Raw genomic sequence first — 26547 nt, forward strand, 5'->3', positions numbered from 1 at the left:
TGGACTGAATAGATGCCTTTACCTGGCAGTATCCGAGATCCCTGACAGTTGAAGCCCAAATGGGGAAGAATCGGGTACTTAGCTTGCCTGGGAAGCCAGACCATAGATGCTCTTTCATATCTAACAGTAATCTAAATGCAGGCAATGAACCAAGAGCATTTGGCCTCAGTGACTAGCTCTGCCATTGGTCTGTTCTTAACATAGTCATCCAGCGTCTGCGTTAAACTTATTTATTTCCTAATGCTGGCTGATGGATTAAAAGATGTGTAGAAAATCCTTCCACAAGAGATAAGATATTGCAGGCTGCCACGACACCCCTGGCTCTTTTTGCTTTCTGTCTCTGTTTTGCCTACTTTTCAGTGCAGAGCTCAGGCCTCCACGTCATATATCCTGATTAGTTTGTGGTTATTACTGAGGGGATGTTTTTTAAGCCCATCATTGACACATTTAATTCATTAGGTACCAAATCCAAAGCAAACTTTGGCTGGCCATAAAACATGGTTAATCCAGGGAGCTGCAATAAAAGGTGAAAAATTATGCCCCAGCAAATGTGGAATATTGCTTTTCTGTAGAGACTTTTACTGGTCGACGATATCTTTCTTCATAAATTTTTCTTCTGCTCTTGGTAACTTAACCATTTGTTGTTTCCAGACCACAGAATGGCTCAATGATACTCTACAACAGGAAGAAAGTGAAGTACAGGAAAGATGGGTATTGCTGGAAAAAGAGGAAAGATGGGAAAACGACCAGAGAGGACCACATGAAGCTCAAGGTCCAGGGAGTGGAGGTAAACCACAGAAAAGGTTCCCTTGGCGCACAAATGTCATTTGCAGGCTGCAGTGGGGAATGGAATTGTTTGGAGTCACATGATGCGAGTCACCCCTGTCCAAAGAATTTTTGTTTGCCAAGACCCTCGTTTTTTTTTGCTTTTGTTTCGTTTTTCTACCTTCTTGCCCTGTAGTCGCCATGCAAGTTTTCAGTGAAACTGGATTGAACTAAAGCACGCCTGTGACTTGCAGTCATTGGTATATAGATGGGGATTTGAGAGGTCCATGTGGACTCATTTGTTGTATTTATCACGGAAGAGCCTCTGTGTGCATTGAGAGTTTGCAAAGTGTCAGGGAAGAGGGGAGGCAGGTAAGGACTTTCCCTCTTGAGGTGACCCGTGCTGAACTGGCAGCTCCTACCCCCCACAGAGCCTGGCTTCACCGCTCCACTGATATAAACCCTGGGTGTGTCAGCCTTAGTAGTGGTTTGAGATCATTAGATGGGATCACAGGTGTGTGTGATTCTTGCATGGTTGGGGTCCTGCAGAAACATCTTGGGATCTTGGGCAGACTTCCGGTTTTGGCCCTTCGGTAAAGACTGGTTCCCTTGCTCTTGTTCTCACCCCATAGGCTGTCAACCTTGGGCAGCCATGGAGAAATTCCCTCATTCCTCTTTGCCATCGTTTGAGGGCCTGAGCCATGTGTCACAGCGGTAGAGCGGGAGGGCGTGAGTCAAGGTGAATTCTTGCCCTGCTAGTTAACGAGCACCCACTTCCCTGCATTCCTTACTGGTCCTGGGAAGGAACCTCCCCTGGGAATAGGGAAAGCACCGCCTTCGGCCAGGAGCTGAGAAGCTGGCTCGCGATCCACCTGTTATTTCAAACTGGTCCAAGAGAGGCATTCTTGGAGTCTGCTGGTGTGTTGAGTTTGCAGGCGAACTTGATGGGTAGCTAGGACTGTAAACTCACTTGAGTTCAATGGGTTGCCCTTCCCTGCTGATGTTTTTTGTGATGTGCTTTGTCATGATGCCTTTTCTTTATTAATCATGTGCTTTTATGGCTGTTAAAAATAGCATCAAATGGCTTTTATTATATGACCTCACAGAGAGATGACTTTTGTTTTATGTTTTTTTTTTATTTTTTAATACCTAATAACAATGCTTTATGGAGATACACAAAGCGAAGCCTCTATCCAAAAGATTGCAGTTCCCTGTACTCTCCCATGATCAGTGTTTGCACAGCGTGGTTTAATTGACTGCACAGAACATGAAAATGCAGATTTCCTCAAATGCACTGTTCTGGACACACCTCTAGGACTATGACTGGTGATTCTACAAATGCATCAGCCATTGTCTCAGGGAGCCCAGGGAGGCAGGGCTTGGTTCTTCCCAGGAAGATCTTCATCTCCTATGCTGGAGGAAGCTGTAGAGAGTAAGGCAAGGCTGGGTGGGGCCCCTGAACAAGGAGGCTGCCTGCACTGGGAATAATAGGGCTGTAGGAATTCGCACTGAAACTCACAGCGGCTCTTGTGCCTGCAGGCCCCTGGTATATTTCATCTTTAGTAATACGTAAATCAGGAACTTCTGCTTGTGAGTAACAGCAGGGTGGAATTCTTCCTCAGCAGCAGCTGAGAAGCCCAGGGAAAAAAAACCCAGAGTGTTCATTTTCTTCCCTCATGTTATAAATTAGAATTGTCACTGGATGGAATCAGAATGATTTATGGTTATTTTTAGGCCATATTTATGTTTGGAGTTATTCGTGGTGCTCAGACTTGCAGACAGCAGTCTGACCCCTCAGAACTTTGGGAAAGGGAGACAGGCAGGATGGGGAGGGGCGTCCGTGACTTCCTGACGTGGATGGCAGTGTGGGCAGTGGGAATGACCAGTGACATGAGGTTTGCTTTAGATTCTCAGAGAGAAGCCATCTAATATGATGCATTATGTGGTGGCCTTGCCTGTGAGCTCAGGGAGTTGTCCCACTGAGCCACTCAGCAAATGTTAACCCCGTGTGCCTACTCTGTGCAAGGTACATTGATGTCTGCAGAGAGACCAGGAACCATGTTCTCTGCCCCATGGACTCATGGTTAAGTTGAAGAGACAGCCCTGTACGTACATGAAGGCTGTCAACAGTGCTGACAGCAGAGAAGCCTGGCTTTTATGAGAAGCATCCTGGGAGTACAGAGTGGGATGGAATGGTCAGAGACGCTTCCTAGGTCAGATGGGATACAAGCTGAGCCCTTAAAGTGGGGTGGGACTGTGTTTGTGTATGTGTGCGTGTGTGTGTACATGTGCAGTTTACATATTGCTTGCAGTTGACCCTTTCCACCTAGCATTGTGGTCTGAGCTCTATATAGATACAGCTTTTGAGGTCTCTTCATGCCTTTTAATAGTCCTATAGCTGTCCACTGTATAAACACTCGAGCCGTTTCCCTGGCCACAGCTCCCACTTTAGATGCCTTTCATTTTTTAGCATTATAAATAACACTTCAATCAGTGTTCTCATACATGTCTTTTTGGACACACGGGCAATCTGGACCCATAATTGCCGGGTTAGAAGGTCTGGGCATGCTCAGTTAATTAGATACTGCCCTATGACCACATAATTACATGCCCACCAGAACTGGAGATTGCCTTTTCCCCACATCCTCTCCCTTATGGATGGATGAGAGATGGTACCCCGTTCTGTTTGAATCTGAGTTTTTCCTAATGATTACTGAGGACGAGTGCCTTCCTGTGTTAATGAGAGCCTGTTGCTATGAATGGTCCACTGTGGGCATGGGCCTGGGCGTGGATTTTTAACCAGCCCTGAGGAAGGCCTTTTCAGACAAGAGCAACCCCCACATCTCACCAGCATTTCTGCTGCATTAACTCTGATCTGGACCAGGGGTGGGGAAGCCCAGGGGGTGTGCTCTGGCACAGCGGGCGGTTGGCCTTTTCCACCAGGAAATTGCATTGAGGATTTCCACGGGGCTTTGAGCCTCACGGGAGGAGGGGCTTCTGAGTTTAGATTCTGCGTCCTCTTTGGTGGATTCAATCAGGCAGCTCCCATAGACGCAGGATCTTCATCCCACCAGGCACAGCGCCAGCCAGCTACTCTTCTGCTGGTTGGGGCAGACAGTCCTGCACAGGGTCTTGGAGCTGTGATTTTTCTACCACCCGAGCTGTTTTCCTCAGTTCAGGGGCATGATAAAGATATTTGGATCTACCGTTTAACATATCACTTGCTATAAGCCTCCCCTCAGGCCAGGAAAACTTCCAGCCCTGTTTATGGAACTGCTCAGCCATCTCTCGCTTCTTTTGTTCTCAGAGGCTGGGGCCCTCTGTACACATGGCAACTCAAAGGCACATTGATTTTTCTCAGCCAGGCACGGGGTGGGGGCAGCTGCTTTTGAAGCTGACGAGCTGTTAGGTCCATGATTAGTTGTCTTGTCTGCAAGCCAAGGAGAAGCTTGCTCGATAAGGTTTCCAGGGATGACAAAGGTTGGCAGGAAGGAAAAGGAGGGTGGTTGCAATGCCACTGTTTCAGGAGATGAAATCTCAGCAGGTCTGGAGTTGGCCCTGCACCCCATGCAGATTTATGCCTGCTTCTCTGGTGCCTGACAAGGTGGAGGAGCTTTGGGGGTGGGAGACTCCCGGAGAGCAAAGAGCTGGATGTGAAGCCTCACTGGTTCTGGGGTCACTGCAGCTTTGTGGCTGGATGCGCCAAGAGAGGTGAGCCAGAGGTGATGCTGTTTTCTGGGCCATGCTGGAAGAAGTCGCTCCAAGTTCATGATACTTTTCTCTGGCCTCAGAAGCTCATGGGGCTGCCTTAGGTCCTGTGTCTATACCTCTTAACCTCTCTGCTGAGAGTGCTGGGTGTCTCACAACCCCAGGCAGCTCTGGGCTCTCTCCTCTCCCGTTTCTTTGCTGCTGGGTTCCCACAACAGATGGGAGCCACACACTTACTGTTGGGACAGTCACGGGCTGACACATTTCCTGTGTACCAAGTATACCATGTCACTGAAGCCTCATAAACACATCCATGCAAAGGACATGGTATTATACCCATTTTACAGACAGAGAGATTGAGCCTCAGAGAGGGTTTCTCTTGCTCTGCTTCATACTTCAGTCAGGGGAAGAGCTGGGATTTGAGCCGGGGTCTGCTTTGTTCTAAAGCTCAAGCCCCTGCCCTTACATCAGTTGCTCCTGGGGACTCAGATGGGATCTGTAGACTTTCAGATTAAGTCAGCGCCTATTTATTCAGCACACATTCTTCCTTCATCCACTGGGGACGAGCCTTTCTTTCCACCTAGTATGGCAAGTGGTGCTGAGGATGCAGTGATGTAAAGAAAGCACGTAGTCTCCTGTCTCATGGGGAGACCAAAATAATCACTCATGCAACCCTAATGCAGGGTTTTGAGGGCTGTGATAGAATTACAAGGCCCTGTGTGGAAGATGCGCTGGGGAACCCGAGGCCGTCGGGGCCCTAAGGAAGTGACGTGAGCATGAGGAAGTGGGGCGTGGTGGGAGCTGGTGAAGTGACAGAGGAGGGCCAGAAAATAGCAATGAATAGAGTCCGTTGGGAAACAGCCAAAGTGACTTGAAGCCACAGGCAGCCAGAATTGTGCTAGATCAGTCTTTCTCCCAGGCCCATCCAGATCAGGCGCTATCCTCCTAGCGACAGGGCTCTCTCTGCTCTTAAGGTGTGACTTACCGTGGCTGTTCTGCCTCTGGAACCAGTGGGTGGTCATGGCACAGAGGTGGTTGGTTTCATGGTGGTCACATGCACAGACAGCCCCCTCACTGAGCCTGTGCCGCGGCAGAAGGATCCCCGGGGCCTGGACCGTCTTCGGGTAGAAACACCAGCCCCTCACCTCTGATTGTAATTTTCGGATGCGAAGAGAACATTCAGTGTTGCTGATGTGTTTGCCTTGCCTATAAAGAATGAAGAGTTTCTCTGACTCCTTAACTGCCTGAAAGCCAGAAGCCTGGCATTAGAACAGCAGTGGTGGTAACGAGGTTATGTTTTGAGACTTGGCCTCATTAGAAGTCATGTTCTTTATTTGGACACTTAGGCCACATATGAAAAAAAAGAAAGAAAGAAAGCACCTCTTTTAAAAGTAGGAATGATATTATAGTTACTGCATTAGGAATTAACAGGGCATGAAATAACTGTCTGCCCTGTGGCAATGGCAGATCATTTCAGCTCTGCTTGCAGCCGTAAGATAAATTGGTATCTTGCTTGCAGCCGATGGAAAATATTTTAAATAGCCAGCCATGAACATGTATGGTGCCCAAATCAAGTTTGGAAAACAGCAATAAAGAGATGAGGTGCAGGTAAGATGCCTAACGAAATGAACGGGGGCGGAAGCTCACAGAGGGCAAACGGACCAGCATGGAGCCACTGCGTGTTTCACATGAAATATACATTTCTACTTTAGTAAAAAATCATGTGTCTTGGTCTGTGGACACACCGTTTCACTCCATCCCCTCCAGCCTCACTGTGCACCTACCAGTCCATACCTGACCATATTCCTCATTCAGAAGCTGTTTTTTTTTTTTTTTTTGAGACAGAGTCTAGCTCTGTTGCCAGGCTGGAGTTCAATGGTGCAATCTTGGCTCACTGCAACCTCCATGTCCCAGGTTCAAGCGATTCTCCTGCCTCAGCCTCCCAAGCAGCTGGGATTACAGGCATGCGCCACCACACCTGGCTAATTTTTGTATTTTTGGTGGAGACAGGGTTTCATCTTGTTGGCCAGGATGGTCTTGATCTCCTGACCTTATGATCTGCCCACCTCAGCCTCCCAAATTGCTAGGATTATAGGCATGAGCCACCATACCCGGCCAGAAACTGTTTCGCCCCATGTTTAGGTCCACACTGTCTTGGCTTCATAACTCCCGACTGTCCCTCACCCCAGGGTATCTCCCTGATCCTCTTTAGCCAGAAGTGATGATTTTCTCCCCTACATTGCTGCAGTTCTCCGTCTGTACCCTTCTTAAGGAAGTGTTCAGGTTGGCTTCCTCTTAGCCTTGTCCAGTTCAAAAAAGATACATTGAATATTTATTTTCTCTTTGCTAGAAAGCCTATATCTGGTATCCAACTACTAGGTAACAAAGAGTCGTATATACAGAATCTACCCCACAGGACCTTGCTCTGGGAAGTGGGATTTGCCCAATGACAAACTGCTTCCAGTTACCACTTCCTGTGAGCCTCACCCCAGCCCTGTGATTCTGTCCTGGCAGGTAAGTTCATCCCCATTGGTAGCATATCCAGGACTTGAACCTAGGTCTTTGGTTTCAGAAGTGGGGCTGCTTCCCCTGTCTGGCTTCAAGCCCTGGCGGTTGAGGTGTCTTAGTCCCATGATCATCTCTAGTGCAGGGAGTCAAGTGTGTTCACGGCACCTCAGGGCACCTCCCAGGGCTCTTTGCTGGCTTTTAATCATCTGAATTTTTGTGCCTCGTTCTGCTACTGTGCTAACAGGTTAAAACTTAATTTCCGGTTACCTGGATGTGTTTTGGTAGAGTCAATTCAGGACCTCAAATCCATCGTTTTTTCTTAATTTCTAATTACTTGGCATCCCTGGTGACATGTTTCCACCCAATTCATATAATTAAAATGTTAAATAATAAATAACATTAAGCTAGCTCTGTTTGGAAGTAGCCAGAATAGCCCTTTCTGTTTGCTTTCTGCTGAGTTCACAATGGCCTGGCAGGGTGGCGGCTTTGCTTCCCCTTCTGTCTTAGCCACTTCTAGTTGCTGTCACAAAAGACCATAGACTGGGTGACTTCAACAACAGAAGTTTATTCTCACAGTTCCAGGGGCCAGGAAGTTTAGCATCAGGGTGCCGGCAGATTAGGTATCTGGTGAGGGCCTGCTTCCTGGTGCGTGGATGGCCATCTTCTGCCTGTGTCCTCGCATAGTGGGAGGGGAGAAGGAGCTCTCTGGGGTCTCTTTTATCAGGACACAAATCCCATTCAGAAAGGCTTCATTCTCACGATCTAATTACCTCCCCAAAGCCGCACTTCCTTTTTTTAACCTTTTCTTTCTTTCTTTTTTTTTTTTTTTTTGAGACAGAGTCTTGCTCTGTTGCCCAGGCCATAGTGCAGTGGTGCAATCTCAGCTCACTGCAACCTCTGCCTCCTGGGTTCGAGTGATTCTCCTGCCTTAGCCTCCCGAGTAGCTGGGACTACAGGTGCCCACCACACACAGCTAATTTTTGCTAGAGATGGAGTTTCACTGTGTTAGCCAGGATGGTCGTGACTCGTGATCTGCCCATCTCCGCCTCTCAAAGTGCTGGGATTACAGGCATGAGCCACCATTCCCCACCAGCCCCACTTCCAAGTACCATCAAATGGTGGGGCGTGGGGTTCGTTTTCAACATCTACATGTTGGGGGAGCACAGATTTTCCATCTTTTTAACGCTCTGTCTTCCCTAACTACAGCCAAATGACAACAGTGGCAATAATCACGGCATCTTTTATTGAACTTGTACTGAATGCCTGGTCCTGTGTGCGTCACTTTATCTGCATTGCGTTATTCAGTTACTTGGTAGCATCCCTATTAGGTAGATACTATTATCACCCTCATTTCATCCAGGGCCTGCGAGACAAAGACATAGCAGGTCCCTCGCTGTCCACTTCAGTGGTTGGGAGTTGGTCCCCAAACATCCTGTGGATCCGGCTGTCACTTCTCAGTTGAGTCTTATATATTCCCATGAGAACTTTCACTTAGGAGTAATGAGCTGTTTATCTCCTCCCAGCACGGACCTCCCATTTCCGTTTGGCTTGAAGCTGCAGCTTCCGAGCTTCCCAGGTACACTCACTCCGGCAGCGAGGGTCTGTGTGCGTGCTCCCGCCACGCAGGCAGATTGTATGTTGCCAGATTTAGTATCGGACATGTGTGCACACACACACAGGGGCGAATATCAGATGCCCAGTTAAATGTGAACGTCAGGTAAACAATAGTTGATTTTTTAGTACAAGTATGTCTGTACTAAAATGTTGTCCTTGTTTATGTGGACCTCAGGGTTTGCTGGGCATCGTGTATTTTATCCGACAACCCCCGAAGCATCGGAGCAGTTCCTTTGAACCTTTGCAGACAGAGATTTGTCTGTTTTGGATACTGGTCTCATTGAAGACATGGGGAAGTGAGTTGGTTCATCTCCAGACACATCATTGATCCGGGAACCATAAAAGACAGGAAGGACACTGGCCATTGCTGGGGAGAAGACACCCCTAGCAGTTCGCCAGCAAAGCCAAGTGCTGCCAGGGCTGGGGACCCTCGTGCTCCCTCTGAAAAGTGAGTCCTGGATGCCTCTCAAATACCAAAGGTGAGGACTTCCAGATACCTAGATCTGGTGCCTTTAGATACTGCGAGCTGCAGAAATGCAAGCCTGCTTCCACCAGTGGCATTTGGGGAGAAGCTTGCTAGTAGAAGATGTGCCGGAAGATGTAGAAGTAAGTGCGACTGTAGCTTCTGCCCTCCTTGTACCTCTGGTAGATGACAATAGGTACAATATTTTGCAATTTCCTTTTTAAAACTTGATTGGAGCCTTATGAAGCTAGGAACTCCCCAATGAAGGTAGAGCAGCCCCATATGAACTTGGTGTGCTGAACTTGTATTTAATTATTATCATATCTTAACATCTGCACATTAGCCCATAAGGACAGGAATGGAAATTTTCACATATTCAGTTACAATGTAAACCCTTGAATACCGCTGTCAGAATTCACCAAGGGCCATTCTCTGTTTGGCCCCCAGCACACAGCAGGCACTGAGTGAGGTGTTGCCCAGGCCGCCCAAGCTGGATGTTTGCAAGCATAATTTACAGCCTCACCCAGAAACTGGGCATGCATTGTAAGACCATGATAGATATTTTCCCCCTTGGTAAGTGAGCAGACATGGTTATTTGCCTTGGATAGAGAGTATCTCCGGCCATCACACTTGACTGAATCGTAAAATATTGATCCTCTCTGCATCTTTCAATTCCCTATCTTTGCTGGGGAAGTTTCCTCCCATCATTGGTGGCTGTGGCTTGTGTCTGGGTGAGTTTATGCTCCGTCGGCACGAATCTCCAGGCTTGTCCTAGGATAGCTGTGGCCATTCACTTTAGTTGGCATGGATTAGGCACCATCAGAGGGCAGGGATAGGGCTTACAGACTAATTAGGATGATGCCACTCTGCTTCCCACACGCTGCAGCAGAAATCATGGGGAACATAAAGGTGCCGAAGAAGGGCTCTTTTGCCACCAGCAGGAGCTGGGGAGAGAAATGTTACAGAACAAGGTAAAAAGGAACGACCTCCTCACGCCGTGCCTCTGGTGAGGCCGCTTTGACGGCCGCTGGCTCTGGCCTCTTGTTTCCTTCCCGCGGGTGTGTGGGTTTCCTGCCGCGGAGCTTCCCCGTGGATGTCCTCCCTTGCTGCAAGGCCAGAACGGAAGGTGGAAAGCAGGTGATTTCATGAAAGACCACCTTTCCGCTTCGTGAGTTTTTCTCCTGGACAAATGAAATAACCTCCCTCGTCCTCCGTGCACTTCCTGATTCAACACCTTGTAATGCTGTGTGCCCTCAGGGTACACTTTTCCTTCCTGTTGCAAAAGCCTCATGTCCCGCTCGGGCAAAACCTGAGACAGGCACAAAAACGGAATCGGCCAGTGTTCAAAGACTGGTAGGATCAGCCTCGCCGAGGAGGTATTAGAAGCACAAAACTTCAGGCCCCATCCCAGATCTGCAGAATCCAAGTCTACATCTTAGTACCAGCCCCATGTGGTTCATGCGCACTTTAATGTGGAAAGGATCGGGACACACCATCCTCTTGTCAGCGGTAGGGTCCTGCCTCAGTGCCTTGCCCCCAGGCAAGTCGTCTTTTTTTTTTTTTTTTTTTTTTTTTATATATATATATATATATTTTAACCTTGTCTTAAGAGAAAAGTCCAAAGGAAAATTTCACAAGTTGCCCTGGCAGTTTATGACTTGACTTCAAGCACCTTCAGAAAATATTGAACTGAAATCTCCGATGATGGGGGTGGAGCCTATTGTTCTCTATTCTGCCCTTGGCAATGAGCGTTAGCGGATAGCAGGTTTCTGAAATCGGAATACACCCAGTGGCGATGACTAAGCAGTTCCCTCAGCCTTTGTTCTCCCGGTGAGAGGGCCTGTCTGTTCACCACTATAGCCCAGTGCTTGGCGTGGCACCTAGTACTGAGTACATTTGGTGCCGAATAGCTATGCTTTTTGAAAGAATGGATGATTTTGAATGAAGGGACCTTTAAAATAAAGGGCCAGGCTGCCTGTCCCAGCAATTCCATACTGCTGTTGTAGCATGAAAGCAGCCATAGGCAATAGTCAAGGAATGGGTGTGGCTCTGTTCCAATAAAACTTTATTTATAGAAGCAGACTGTGGGCCAGATTTGGACCATGGATGTAGTTGGCCCACCCCTCTTTTAGGTGATGGCAGCAGTTTCTAGAAGGAGTGGGGTGCTCTGGGTATGTCCTAGTACTCACGTTTACAGCCTGATGCTCTTTATACTTGGCGTATATTTCTGCAATGAATGTATACTTTTATTTACAACATCCCTGGTGAGGTTAGGGTTTCTTCTTTTATCCATGTAACATAGGATTGTCTGTTTCTTCCCAAATTGTCCTCAGCCTGAAAACATTAGGCACTGTCTCTTTTAAAGGGCAGTTTGAATGTGGGAGTTGAGAAATGTCCTGTTTCTCTTAAAAGCTTAGGGGACTGCTTCATGGCATTGTAGAGAGGGCCGGGCAAGTCCCAGTGAGACACTGTTTCCCAGTCCAGGGGGGACAGCTGAGCCAATGGCATGTGGCCTTGTTGAGACCAGGTGGGTTGAAGGATTGGGGTGTCACTGAAGATAGGCTGAAGCTGCCTGCATCCTTAGGCGTGCAGTGCTTTGAAGGAAGCCTGTATGTTGCTGCTTGCAACAGAGTCTCCCTAGAATAGTGACCGATGGGAGGACACAGATGCTATTTGTCCATGTTTAAGTATTTACATGACAGCATAAGAAAACTGGAGAGGCTCTCTTTCATCTTTTCTGCCACAATTTACGTACAGTTTATGATGGATGCAAGAGGTAGACATTTATTACAAAAGTGTAAGAAATGTTGACTCTTCATGAATTGATTATTTAGAATTTATTTTGTTAAATATTCTAGGTGGCATGTGATAAACTGAACCCCTGCTGGTTTGCAGCTTCATGATTCATGTATCTGTGGTAGTGATAAGGAAATCAAAGATTCGGTTTGCCATTTCAGAGAAAAAATATGGATTATTATTAAATCTGGAATGGGCCTCTTGAGAAGCCTTCCTTGAGGGAACGCACATGTCAATAGATTCTCCTCGATGTGAGAATTCTAATGCTTCACTTATGGAAACATAAATTCCACAGCAAGTGTCTGTGAGTTTCTTCCCTCCCTCTGGTTCGTTACATCCTTCATGCATAGAGGATGAGTTTTAATCCCTTAGTTGGTACATGACATTCATTGTTCTTTCGTCTCCATGCTTCTGTGTTTCTGTTTCTAACTTTTAATGCTAAGAGCTCTGCTGAGGTCTACGTGTTACAGCCCCTGAGATGCTAGTAGAGACCAGGATGGTGTATTTGCCTGTCGTCCCATTTGCTTGAAATTTACGAACGAATTTGGTTAAGTCTTGGAAAGAGAAACTAAGAGTAACTATTAGATCTCAGATTTCCAATGGAAGTGAGGTCAGCTCACATGGGTTGTAGAATGTTACCCTGAACCAATTCTTGCAGAAGCCAACAAGGCCGCAAAGTGCATCTAGTGAGTTGCATCTGGACCAAGGACAGCAGATCAGGATACCCTGTTTCACTAGGCTCTGTGGGTAGTGGTGGTGACGGGAGGGGGGTGCGTTCCCATTCTCAAATAACACAGTCAGGGAGGGCTTAGCCGTCGGCTGCTGAAGGCATCCGGGGTGTGCCCCCCACCCCGAGACGTTGCAGGCAGACCTCCCAGGGAACATTCAGTGGTGAATAACAAGTCCCCAGCCTTACAGTGACATTAATGAGGTATTGGCATTGTCTGATAGCTTGAGTTTCAAGATACTGTATGACTTCTTTTTCTTTCAAAAATATCAGACAGAGGTTAAATACTGTAATCTTTTCCATGGGAGACTGTGGGAAAATAAATTGGGAAACCCCAAGACTCCTGTGTCCCCCCAGATTCCTTCCCCGTTCGCATGCTGTGCAGTGGAAAGTATGCCTAATCCTTTTACGTGATGCGATGCCCTCGCTCTGGCGTTTACTCAAACCCTTCATTTTGTTGGATGTTTTCATACATGGAATTAGACCTAATTGTCAACATAATGCCATGTTAAGTTTAGTTTCCCAAAAGAGTCAACACTGAACTGTTCGGCAGTTATTTCTTACACACAGAATCTGCTTGGCCTTCCATGGGACTGATCAGTCCATGAGCAAGTGAGTTTTGCTGCTGTTAATTCCTTAATCACTGTGACATAGTTGAAAGAGTCTTAAATTGGCCGGGCGTGGTGGCTCGCGTCTGTAATCCCAGCACTTTGGGAGGCCTCGGCGGGTGGATCACCTGAGGTCAGGCATTCAAGACCAGCCTGGCCAACATGGTGAAGCCCCTTCTCTACTAAAAATATGAAAATTAGCCCGGCGTGGTGGCATGCACCTGTAATCCCAGAGACAGGAGAATTGCTTGACCCAGTGAGGTAGAGGTTGCAGTGAGCTGAGATGGTGCCTTTGCACTGAAGCCTGGAGGACAAGAGTGAAACTATGTCTAAAAAAAAAAAAAAGAGTCTTAAATTCTAGCTTCCACCTCAAAGGTGGGCAAAATGAGGCTGCCTTGGTCGCTGGTCATTGCAAATTAGCCGGCGGGATTGTTTTGGGTTGCTCTGTTCTCATGAAACTCATTTCCAGACCTTTCCGGAAACTCCTAGGCCCCCCTCGAGGGACACTGGCCTGGGTGATGCCATTTCTTGCTGGTGCCCAGGCTGCTTCTGTCGCACAGCACCTGGCACAGTGGGGTTCAGTGTGTCTGAGAGGGTGCTGCAGCACCTCTGGTGCCTGATGCAGGGTGGCGCTTCCAACCAGTGACCGAGCAGATGTGTGTGTTGACATTGGCAGAGAGGTGGGGTGCCGGCAGCCTCCTTCCAGGTGCAGGACCGATCACTTGGCTCTTTCGGGAAGGCGGTTGCATAAGCAACCCTGATTGAAGTCGCTCCCCTCCCAGATTAATGAATACTTTCAGACACGAAATGAAATGTTTGGAAAGGAGCTGCAACACAGTATTTTGGCCGTATTTTTTCCCCCTTTCATAACACCTGGCGATGAGATTCTCAGGCTAAATACCAGACGAGTGCGCGCTTCATTATGTATAGTAACTTCGTCTATAACTTTTTTTAAGCCCTCCAGATGGAAGCATGGTATAAATGTGGAGCGGCTGAGAAGGGGAAATGGAAATAAATGCACTAAGAAATAAAGAATCTGTTTTTTATACTTTCTTTTGCAAATAGTGTTTGCAATGACATATTGTGAACGGACTGAATTATAACAAAACCAGAAATGAAACAGAGCTCGGGGGGAGGGAGAGCAATTGTCACACTTACTTTAACTGATATAATGCAAAGCAACGCTTTTTACACTCAATTAGTTTGTACATAGTGTTGGACACAAACCAGAATGTAGAAACATTTTTGGGTTTTGTTTTTACATGATTAAGGGAGATGAGATGAAATAAATTCAGTGAATTACCCTCCGTTCCTTTTAGGTCTGAGATGTTTGTGTTCTGTTGTTCCTCACCCCGGGTACTGAGTGAATAAGCCTTGTTCCTGGGTGTGGGGAGCTAGAGAGCCCACTATTTGAAAGCCCAAAGACCTGTGGGCTTTCAATAGAGTTCCTTCTTCCACGTTAGGGCCACCTTTGTCTACATAAACAAGGACACGAATCAGAGCTATTTACATCTGGCATTTTACCACATTTTGTGCTTAGAATATCAGAAGAGGCTAGCAGGCGTGATCATAGCCAACAGATGTTAGCGAGCATTTAGGCAGCAAAAGAATTTCCAAGGCTGTGTATTTCAAGATCCTCGTTTAATTTATTTTGCTTAATTATACTTTCTTGCATTTTTAATGCTCCTAATATGATAATATTAAGAATTGCAGTGCGTGGTTATGGATTGCTCGTTTTAATATATGTTAGACGTGAGGGGATGTGTGGGTTGATGCTGAGCGCCGGGAACAGATGAAATTGGGGGCCAGCTCAGTGTCTTTCGGGGGTACAGCTTTAGTTGTCTCCTCTGGGAGGGGCCCCGGAAGGGGCTGGACCCTCCCGGCAAAGGATGTACAAAAGCATTCCTCAAACTTTCACGTGCGGACAGATTCCCTGGGGATTCTGATTCAGTTGGTCTGGCTGGGGCCTGAGATGCTGCATTTATAGCAAGTCTCCAGTGCAGCTGATGCAGCTGGTGCCACGGGTCCTACTTTGAGTCATGGAAATGAAGTCAGTTGTATGCCACAAAGGCTGCCGATCGAGGGGTACCGCACACGGTGGAAGATAACCAGTGCCTGCCGGTGGAAGCCACGCCCGTGATACCTGCTGCCTGCAGTTTCCTCCTGGTGCAGGAGTTGTGGTCAAGAGCCCTGATCAGACTCTTGATTTTCCCTACTCTCATATGTGCGAAAGGAAAGCCACATGTGCAGTGCACTCGGTGATTCCATGTTTTGTGTTCAAAACCACAAACACTAGTAAGAAAACAATAGGAGAAACCTGTTAGGTATAATATCCAATGATATTTATTTTTTACTCCAAAAAGCACATCAAATAAATAATGCAGTTTATGTGACTTTTAAAAAATGCAGCAGCATTAGTTAATTTACATAAATTATACAACTCATTATCTTTGTTTATAAAAAGACTTAGCAATATTTTGGCTTATGGATCTGAAAGGGGGAAAAATATCTTAGACTTCAGTATAATTTTCCTTTCCTGCACAGCCACCTTTGTATTTACTTACAGAAAGAGCCCGTGTTTGACAGATCCCCTTAGGAGCACTGCCCTTTCCTTTTGATGAATAGAATGCATTGAGTTTGACTTTTGTTTATAAAAAGCCAAATAAATACAAGTGAATTAATCCAAGCAGCAAGAGAGTGCTCTGAGCAGTAGTCAAGGCTTCCATGGCAGACACCAGGGCTTGCAGGGGTGGGGAGGGAGCTTCAGGGGCCAGGCAGGTGGGTCAGGCAGCCTTGAGTTAGGTGTGCCAGCGCCCCCTACTCAGGGTCAGCTCCTGAGCAGGTAAACTCTTCCTGCACTGTCCCAGCCAGCAGCCCTGAGCCACACGTAGTGGTGGCCCTGGAAATGTGGCTCATCTAAGTGCTGTGAGTATGAGACCCACATAGCTTTTCAAAGACCCAGCATGAAAAGAAGCTACTGGTTTTGTTTGTTTGTTTGTTTGTTTGTTTGTTTTAAATTTGAGACAGAGTCTCACTCTGTCACCCAGGTTGGAGTGCAGTGGTGCCAGCTCACTCACTGCAACGTCTGCCTCCCGGGTTCAAGCAATCCTCCTGCCTCACTCGCTCAAGTAGCTCAGATTGCAGATACATGCCACCATGCCTGGCTAATTTTTATATTTTTAGTAGAGATGGGGTTTCACCATTTTGGTGAAATGGTGGAACTGGTCTTGAACTCGTGACCTCAAGTGATCTGCCCACCTCGGCCTCCTAAAGTGCTGGGATTACAGGTGTGAGCCACTGCACCTGGCCAAAAAAAGCCACTTAAAATAACCCATTCATATTTTTATGGATTACATGTTGAAATAATAAACTATATTATTAAAATTCATTTTGCCTGTTTCTATTTTATTTCTCTACTGTTGGTACCAGCAAAGTTTAAACATGGCTTCATTATATTTCCACTGGACAGCCCTGGGCCTGCCCTAGACTAACAGAGAGGCTGGAGACCTGGATTACTCTTAATCACACCCATTACCAAGACTCTGATTCTTCCACTGGTCCCGCGTCAGGCTCTGACTTGTAATGAGAAACTCAGGATTCGACGCAGTGACAATGGCAGGGCTTGTTTGATGGTTTGCTTGGAGGTTCGAATGGCACATGGGAGAACAGCGTGGTGTAAGAAAATGGAGCTCTCTTCCCTTGACAGCACTTGGCTGTTGCTTCTAGCTTAAATATTAAAGGCTTTGTCGGTGGATGGCGGAGCCCAGCTCCCAGGTTGTTTCCAAGTGGAAACTGGTGAATCCTAAATTTGCCTTCATCACTTATGCAGATCCGGTTGATTGGCAAGAGAACAAGCCTGGCCCGAGGCAGGTCTGCAGAGCTGGGGCGTGCTTGGCAGAGGAGGGAACAAGGAGCATGGTTCAGTTACGGCCGGACCTAGGCCTGGCCATGTGCCAGGGTGCCAGGCACATGGACATCGTTGTGCTCAGAGTGTGACCCGATGCTGGCAGGGCTTCTGGCTGGGAGTGTCACTGTGGGTTCACCACGGGGATAGCCTGGGACCCCAGAGCCCTTGCCCTCATAAGACTTGGGAGGTCAGAGACAAGGGGATGCCTGCCATTTATCAGTGGATGGTTAATTATTTAATTCTGCCATGCATCCATTTATTCAAGAAACATAGTGATAAGTCCATCGTGTGCCACACTTTGCTAGGCACTGGTGATACAGTAGTGCACAAAACACATAGGTTCTCCACCCCCTCTAAGCCCCCAACCTGTGTGAGTGAGGAAGAAACAGACAGGACAGAGGAGGGTGGGAAGTCCCTCAGGAGCCCTGAGAGAAGGGCTAGAGGACAGTGCACAGTGCATATGCCTAGGTGACAAGTGGCGGCCGGGCATGGGCCGGTGTGATGCAGGAGGCAGGAACATTCAGCCTGTGCAGCCATTGCTGCAAAGGGCTGGGCAGGGCTGTCTTGGGGATAGGACACTGGTGCCCTAAGTCTGGAAGGGTCTTTGTTGCTCTACTGCCAGAAAGGGGTAGGAGGGCCTGGAGAGCAGTGGACCAGAAGAGGGTGGGGGAGGGTAAGAGCCAGGTGGTGCAGCAGGCTCGGCTGTGTGACATACCTCTTGGATTCTGTTCTAAGGATCATGAGAAGCCACTGATGAGGTCGTAGCAGGGGTCTGGGAGGCAGTGGGGGAAGTTCTGGAGGGGTGACTTTGCCTTATGCTGAGTCATGCTGGATATGTCCCTTAGACCCTCTGGCTGTTGGTTTCTCCATCTATGGAGTGGAAAGGCTGGGGCACTGGAAGAGAGGCGGGCCAGATGTTCTCCGAGGCTCCTTCCTATTTAAAAGGGCCATGATTTGGAGAGAGCCCTGTCTTTTCCCTCCTTGGCATTGAGTTACCTTTGCAGCCTCTGGGATGGATTTTAGATGGCTTCAAGCACTGGCACTTCTGTGGAGTCTTCAACTCACGTCCATGAGTTCATTGGCTTCGTAAGATAAAAGAAGACGGAACGCACAGGACCATGTGTGGGAATTGCCATGGAGTGCCTGCGTTTTCACCCAGCAGCTCCGTGGTGGGACCTGTGCATTGGTAATATTCTAGAAGCTTCCTGGGTAAATGATTCTGCACATCAGCAGGATTGATCCCGAGAGGTTTGTACCTCTATTAGGGGACTAAGAGGGCCCCTGTAGCCAGAGCTCTCTGTAGCAGCGTGCCTGATGCCTGAGACATACTCCATAGTTAACTGTTCAGACCTACCAGCCGGCCAAGGGTCTTAGTTCAGAAATTCCGAGCACCTCATTTTGCAGCTGGGGAATTTGATGGGGCTTACGGAATAAACACATCTGTGGTAGACTCAGGGTCTCTCTGATGGGCTTTTGTCAATGCTGATGAGTCATTTGCTGAGATGGCAAAGGGACTGGTTGTCACGAGGGCTGCTAGTGAAGACTGGGATCTGGGGCCCTGACACAGCTGGTCAGCGGCATTCCGATGCATGTTCCCATGCCCACTCCCAGTGAGGAAGCCAGCTGAGCATCTGCACGAAGCTTAAGAACCCAAGGCGGGGAGCTAAGTGCTAATCTCGCTCCCTGTTGGACACCTATACAAATGGCCAGAGGCTTCCAATGCCATGACAGAGTAAATGGTAGTGAACTCACCATCCCACCCAAACCAACTAGAACACTAGACACAACATAGGAAACAACTGTTGTTGGATCATTGGCAGCAGGCTGGAAGGACTGTTGTATCTAAGAGGAGGAAATAAACAAGCTCTGGCTTTCTGGGCGGGGCATTTTCCAGGCAGTGCTTGGGGATGAGTGGTAACCAAGCAGAGCACAGCAGTCTAGCAGAGTTGAGGAGGTGACGACTGGAGTTTGGGGAGGCCGAGACAAATGGAATCCATAGGGTAGAGTGCTGAGGAGTACAGAGGAGAAGGGGGGCTAGCAGAGAAAGAGGTCCATAAATATGGAGAGGAGGTGTCCTTGAGTCTTTGGCTAAATACTAAGCTGTGTATGCATCAGGTGAAACTGCATGAGGCTGGTCAAAAGACAACCACTGCAGGCCAGAAGCTAAAACTTCTCAGGGCTCACCCAGGACTGGGAACCACTGCGGGCCAGAAGCTAAGACTTCTCAGAGTTCACCCAGAACTGGCAGACATTCAGGTTCAAACTAGTCTGTGTGAAGAGATGCTAATGAACACATGGGTATTCCGTAGAGACCCCAGAAAGATCACATCTTAATAATAGGGCTAAACTCTCCCTGGAGTGAAGACAACTCCAGACCTACCTTAACAAATCAAATAAACAAACCAAAATGAACAAGCTGATCTGCAAGTAATGCAAGTGCCTGACAAAGCTAAATCCAAAATTCTTCCAAGTAAGACAACAAAATCCACACTCAACAGTATATCATTCACAGTGCCCTGCGTTCAATAAAAAGTTACTAAACATATAAGGAAGCAGGAAAATATGACCTATATCCAGGAGAGAAATAAGCCAGTAGAAAGAGGACCCAAAATAACATAGATATGGAATTAAAAGACAAGAGCTTCAAATAATCTACCATAAATATCCTCAGCCATTTAAAGGAAAATATGAATAGAGTAAGGTGAGGACCATAGTATATAAGAAGAACCAGATAGAACTCTTTGAATTGGACAATACAATATCTAAAGTGAAAATGTCACCAGACAGATTATCTATTGATATGTAACAACTGCAAATGTGGCAGCTTAAATCAACACACATTTATGATCTCAGTTTCTGAGGGTCAGGAATCTAGACATGCCTTAGCTGAGTCCTCTGCATCAGGGCCTCTCACAAGACTGAAATCAAGGGGCCAGCCAGGGCTGAGATCTCATCTGAAGGCCCGACTGAGGAGGACCGGCTGCTAAGCATTCTTGATTGTTTTATAAATTCAGTTCTTGGACAGATGTTGGGTCAAGGGCTTCAGTTCTTAGCTGACTGTTGGGCACAGGTCACCTTTGTTACCTTGTTATATGGACCGCCAACATGGCACCTTGCTTCATCAAAATGTGCAAGCCAAAAAGATAATAGAGAAAGTTTGCTAGCAATATAGAAGTCACAGTCTTTTGTAACCTTATCACAGAAGTGACATCTCATCATCTTTGATGTATCCCATGGGTTGGAAGCAAGTTATCAATATGCCCAGAATCAACAGGTTGGAATTACACAAGGGAATGAATACCAGGCAGTAAATTTCATTTAGGGCCATTTTAGAGTCTGGCTATCACTATGGGACTAGTACCAGATTAGACACAGTGGGAAAAAAAGATAAATGAATCTGGAGATAAAGAACAGGAACTGCTCAAACTGAAGCACCCAGAGAAGAAAGGGTAGGGGAAAAAATAACAGTATCGGAGAACTAGAAAGCAACATCAAATGATCTAAGAGACATATAATTGGAGGCCCAGATCATGAGGAGTGGGTGGCAGAAAAATAGTTGAAGAACAGATGGTCAAGAATTTTCCAAATGTGACAAAAACTAAAAAGTCACAAATCCTAGAAGCAGGAGAAATACAAAGAAAACAACATCAAGAAATGTAAACAAGTTTGCTAAAAACCAACAACAAAGAAGAAATCTTTTAATTAGGCAGAAAAAAAAGACACATGACAAAGATAAGAATTACCACTGATTTCTCAAGACAAACATTGCCAGCTAGAAGACAATGCAACATCTTTAAATTGCTAGAGGAAAAACCTAGAATTTTATATTCAGCGTGCATATTCTTCAAGAGTGAAGATAAAGACATTTGTAGGCCAAAAAAAGTATTACTAGCACTTTTTTTTCTATACTACAAGAGGTATATGTATGTATATAGACACAAGATCTATACTACAAGATGTGTGTGTGTGTGTGTGTGTGTGTGTGTGTGTGTGTGTAATTTTGAGATGGAGTTTCACTCTCGTTGCCCGGGTTGGAATGCAATGGTACAATCTCAGCTAACCGCAACTTCCACCTCCTGGGTTCAAGCGATCCTCTTGCCTCAGCTTCCCAAGTAGCTGAGATCATAGGCACCCACCACCATGCCTGGCTAATTTTTTGTATTTTTAGTGGAGACGGGGTTTCACCAAGTTGGCCAGGCTGGTCTCAAACTCCTGACCTCAGGTGATCCACCTGCCTCGGTCTCCCAAAGTGCTGGGATTATGGGCGTGAGCCATCGTGCCTGGCCTACAAGACATATTAAAGGAAGTTCTTCAGGCTGATAGAAAATGTTACCAAATGAAAATTCCTATTTACACAAAGGAATGAGGAGCACTAGAAATGGTAAATATGGCTGGACACAGTTGTGTGCTCTTGCGATCCCAGATACTTGGGAGGCTGAGGTAGAAGGATTCTTTGAGTCCAAAAGTGTGAGACCAGCCTGGACAACACAGTAAGACCCTGTCTCCAAAAAATGCTAAATGTTTGGATAAATATAAGATACCTTTCTTCTTGGTTTAAAAATGCTTTCTTGAAAATATATGTGGCCGCAGATTTATGAGAAAGTTCTAGCTCTTAATGCCTTTATCAAAGCAGAGCACAGATCTTAAACAATAACCTAACTTTATACTGCAAGAAGTTAGAAAAAGAAAATGAAACCGAAAATGAGCCAAGGGAAAGTATTATGGTCTGGATGTTTGCATATCCCCCAAGTTTTTACATGCTGAATACATAAGCCCTAGTGTGGTTATATTTGGAGATGGGGCCTCTAAGGAAGTCACTAGGGTTAAATGAGGTCATCTGGATGTACTGTTGATCCAATATGATGAGTGTTTGTTTAAGAAGAGACACCAGAGAGCTCACTCTCTCTGCAAGCACACACTGAGGAAAGAGGAAAGACCACGTGAGGATGTAACAAGATGGTGGCCGCCTACGAGTCAGGAAGAAAACTCTCGCCAGAAACAAATTTGCTGGCATCTTGATCATGGACCTCTAGACTCCAGAACTATGATAAAATAAACTTCTGTTGCTTAAAGCATCCAAGTTGTGGCAATATGTTATAGCGTCCTGAGCAGATAACTACAGAAGAAAATAGTAGAGGTTTGAGTGGAAACAAATGAAATAGAGAACAGAAAACAATAGCGAAAATCAGTGAAACCAAAAGTTGATTCCTTCAAATGATCAACAAAACTGGTAAACAGTTAATTACACTGGGAAAAGAGATAGATAGATAGATGATAGATAGATAGATAGATAGATAGATAGATAGATAGATAGATAGATAGATTATAAACAGATAATACAAGACCCCCACACTGAGAAAAGAACTAAAAAAGAGATCAATAGATAGACAGATAGATGGGTAGACACACAAATAAAAGACTCAGGTGACGAGAATCAGGAATGAAGGAGAGAACATCACTACTGACCTTCTAGAAGTAAAAGGATTATAAAAGGAATACTATGAACAACAGTATGCCAACAAATTAGATAACTTAGATGAAATGAACAAAATCCTAGAAAGATAAAATGACTAAAATTTACTCAAGAAGAAACAGAGAATCCAAAAAGACCAAAAACAGGTAGAGATATTAAGTTTAAAAATTTCTGACAAAAGCCAAGGGTCATATGAATTCCCTGGGGAATTCTGCCCAACATTTAAAAAACAATTAACACAAAATATTCACAAACTGTTCCAGAAAATAGAAGAGGAGGGAACAGCTCCTTTGTATCTTTACACATGAACGATGAACTATTTGAAAATCAAGTTAAGGGTACAATTGCAGCTATAAATAATGGCATCAAGGAGAATCAAATACTTAGGGATATATTTTTAAAATGAAGCGTAAGACCTGTAAACTGAAAACTACAGAAATATTCTTGAAAGAAGTTACAGAAGGTCTAAATAAATGAAAAGACATCCTGTGTTGTTGGATCACAACATTTACTATTGTCCAGATGGCAGTAATCCCCAAACTGATCTACAGATTCAATGTAACCTTTATCAGAATATCAGCTGGCTTTTTGAAAGAAATTGACAAGTTGAACCTAAAATTTATATGGAAATACAAGGGACCTGGAATAGTTAAAACAATCTTTAAAAGACGAACAAGGTTGGAGAATTAAAAATTCTTAATTTCAAAACTTACTATAAAGCTATAGTAATCAAGTCAGTGAGGTATTGGCATAAGAATAGACATATAAATCAATGGAATAAAGTTGAGAGTTCAGGAGTAAGCCTTAGCATTTATGGTCAGTTGATTTTCAACAAAGGACCAAGACAATTTGGTCATGATAGAATGGTCTTTTCAGAAGGTGGTTCTGGTGCAACTGGATATATACATGCAAAAATAAATAAATAAATAAAAAGAAATCGGACCCCTGCCTCATACCATACAGAAAAAATAATGCAAAGCAGATTATAGACCTAAACGTAAGAGCTAAACCTATAAAAGTCTTAGAAGATAACATAGGAATTAATCTAGTGACTGTAGGTTGAGAAATGGTTTCTTAATATGATAACAAAAAGCACAGGTGATTAAAGAGAAGATTGATAAGTTGGACTTCATTGAAATTAAAAGCTTTCATGCTTCAAAAGATAACATCAGGAAAATGAAACGGCATCCTGTAGCCTGGCAGAAAAATTTTACAATAGTATATCTGATAAAGGACTTGTATCTAGAATACATAAATAATTCTTACAACTTAATAATTAAAATAAAAATAATAGAAATGGACACATAATTTGAATAGTTATTTCTGCAAAGAAGATGTATGAATAGCCGATTAACACATGAAAAGATGTTTAACAGCATCATTAATCATCAGAGAAATAAAAACTACAACAAGATACCACTTCTCACCCACTTGGATGGCTGTAACAAAAAAGAGAGATAATAGCACATGTTCACACGCATGTGGAGAAATTGGAACCCTCACACACTGCTGATGGCAATGCAAAATGCTGGTACTGCTGTGGAAAATATTCTGGCAGCTCTTCAAAATGTTAAACATTGAGTTACCAGAAGACCCAGCAATTTCACTCATAGATATGTACCCAAAAGAAATAAAAACATATTCACAGAAAAATGTATACCATTATTAATCATAGCAATAAGCAGAGACAACTCAAATGTCCACCGACTAATAAAGAAAATGTAGTCTAGCCAGACAATGAAATATTATTTGGCAATAAAAAGGAGGGAGGTACTGATACATGCTACCATGTGGATGAACCTCGAAAAATTATTCTAAGTAAAAGAGGCCAGTCACAAAAGATCACATATTATGTGATACCATTTATAGGAAATGCCCAGAATAGAGCAACCCTTAGAGACAGAAAGTAGATTAATAATTGCCTAAGACTAGAGGTATGTGTGTCACGTGGGGATGAGGGGGTGACTGCTAATGGATATTAGGTTTCTTTTTGGGGTAATGAAAATGTTCCAAAATTAGCTTATCGTGATGGTTTCACAAGGCTGTAAAGTACTAAAAGCACTGAAGTACACTTTAAATAGGTGAAGTTTATGGCGTGTCAATTATATCTTAAAAATGTGTTTAAAATAAGGAAATTGATTGTCTAAAACATCAATAATATTATATAGAAGTAAAGTATATGACAACAGTAATACAAAGGAAAGCAGAGGGAAGTGTAAGTGTATTGTTGAAAGATTCTTACATTATTGGTGAAGTGCTATAATATTCGTTGATGGTAGAATACTATGATTAAAGATATATATTACAAATCCTAGAACAAACTATTAAAAATGAAGAGATACAGGAATAAGCCAATAGTGGATATAAAATGAAAGACTCAAAAATATTCAAATTAATGAAGTCAGGAAAGAGGAATTCGAAACAGGACAAGTAGAAAACAAAGTGTTAGATGGTAGAGATAAACCCAACTATATATGTAATTACATCAACTGTAAATGGCCTAAGCATTCCAATTAAAAGCTACAGATTATCATACTGGACAAAAACCGTAATACTCAATTACTTGCTTTCTACAAGAAACCCGTTGATAATAAAGGCACAGATGGGTTTAAAGTAAAAAGATGGGAAAAATAGAGTGTGCAGATACTTATCATAAGAAAACTAAAGTGAACATATTATCAAGCAGAGTAGACTTCAAGATAAAGAGGGATATTTCATATCTCTATTACTCAAGATAAAGAGAGATATTTCATAATGATAAGCCGGTCAGTCCATTAGGAAAACATGACAGTCCTAAATGTGTGTGTACCTAATTACGTAGCTTAAAAATACATGTCAAAGCGATGGAATTAAAAGGAAGAATGGATAAATTTCACAATTGTAGTGGGAGATTCCTTTCTCAGTGATGCATAGAATCAGGAAATCAGTAAGGACATTGAAAACTTGGGTAACACTATCAGATAACTCGATCAAATTGACATTTTTGAAATAAATAACTAACAGTGGCAGAATATACATTCTTTTCTTGCACATAGAACATTTACTAATATAAACCATATACTGTGTCATAAAACAAATTTCATTACATTTTAAAAGATTACTGCTTCTCGGACAGTAACTGAATTAATTTAGGATTCAATAGCTGAATAAATATCTGAAAAATTCCCAAATATGTAAACAACACACTGCTAAAGGTAAAAGAAAAAATATTATAAAGGAAACTAAAAAATATTGGCTGAGCATGGTGGCTCATGCCTGTAATCTCAGCACTTTGGGAGGCCGAGGCAGGCAGATCACTTGAGGTCAGGAGTTCGAGACCAGCCTGCCCAACATGGTCAAACCCCATCTCTACTAAGAATACAAAGATTACCTAGGCGTGGTGGCAGGCACCTGAAATCCCAGCTACTTGGGAGGCTGAGGCAGGAAAATTGCTTGAACCCAGGAAGTGGAGGTTGCAGTGAGCCAAGATTGCACCACTGCACTGGGCAATAAAATGAGACTCAAAACCCAACCAACCAAACAAAAAACAAAAGGAAAGAAAATATTTTGAAATGAGTGAAAATTAAAGCCCAACATAGAAAATTTATGGGGTACAAGGATTTATAGTTTGAAGTGCTTACACTATATTTATATTAAAATCAGTAAATGTAATTGATATTACCAAAGGTTTAAAACATGACCTAAATTTTCACATGTAGAAGCTAGAAAAAGAATAACCCAATAACAGACTTAAAGAGAGCCAAATCAAGAAAGAACTGCCATTCACAATTGCTACAAAGAGAATAAAATACCTAGTAATACAACTAACAAGGAATGTAAATGACCTCTTCAAGGAGAACTACAAACCACTGCTCAACGAAATAAGACAGGACATAAACAGATGGAGAAACATTCCATGTTCATGGTTAGGAAGAATCAATATCGTGAAAATGGCCATACTGCCCAAAGTAATTTACAGATTCAATGCTATCCCCATCA

At 44.5% G+C, this 26547-nt stretch overlaps 1 protein-coding gene across 14 annotated transcripts in view; it reads left to right on the top strand.

Moving 5' to 3' along the window:
- The window catches only part of CAMTA1 (calmodulin binding transcription activator 1), a 963406-nt gene that overhangs the window by 458350 nt on the left and 478509 nt on the right, over window positions 1-26547 (top strand). For all 14 annotated transcript variants that reach the window (XM_017498373.1, XM_037727793.1, XM_017498371.2 and 11 more), the window contains one exon: window positions 652-787. In XM_017498373.1, coding sequence (XP_017353862.1) covers window positions 652-787 — 136 coding nt within the window. The remainder of the gene's footprint in view (window positions 1-651; window positions 788-26547) is intronic.

The sequence above is a fragment of the Cebus imitator genome, unplaced genomic scaffold (genome assembly GCF_001604975.1).
Source record: "Cebus imitator isolate Cc_AM_T3 unplaced genomic scaffold, Cebus_imitator-1.0 Scaffold240, whole genome shotgun sequence".
In the NCBI taxonomy this organism is placed as follows: domain Eukaryota; kingdom Metazoa; phylum Chordata; class Mammalia; order Primates; family Cebidae; genus Cebus; species Cebus imitator.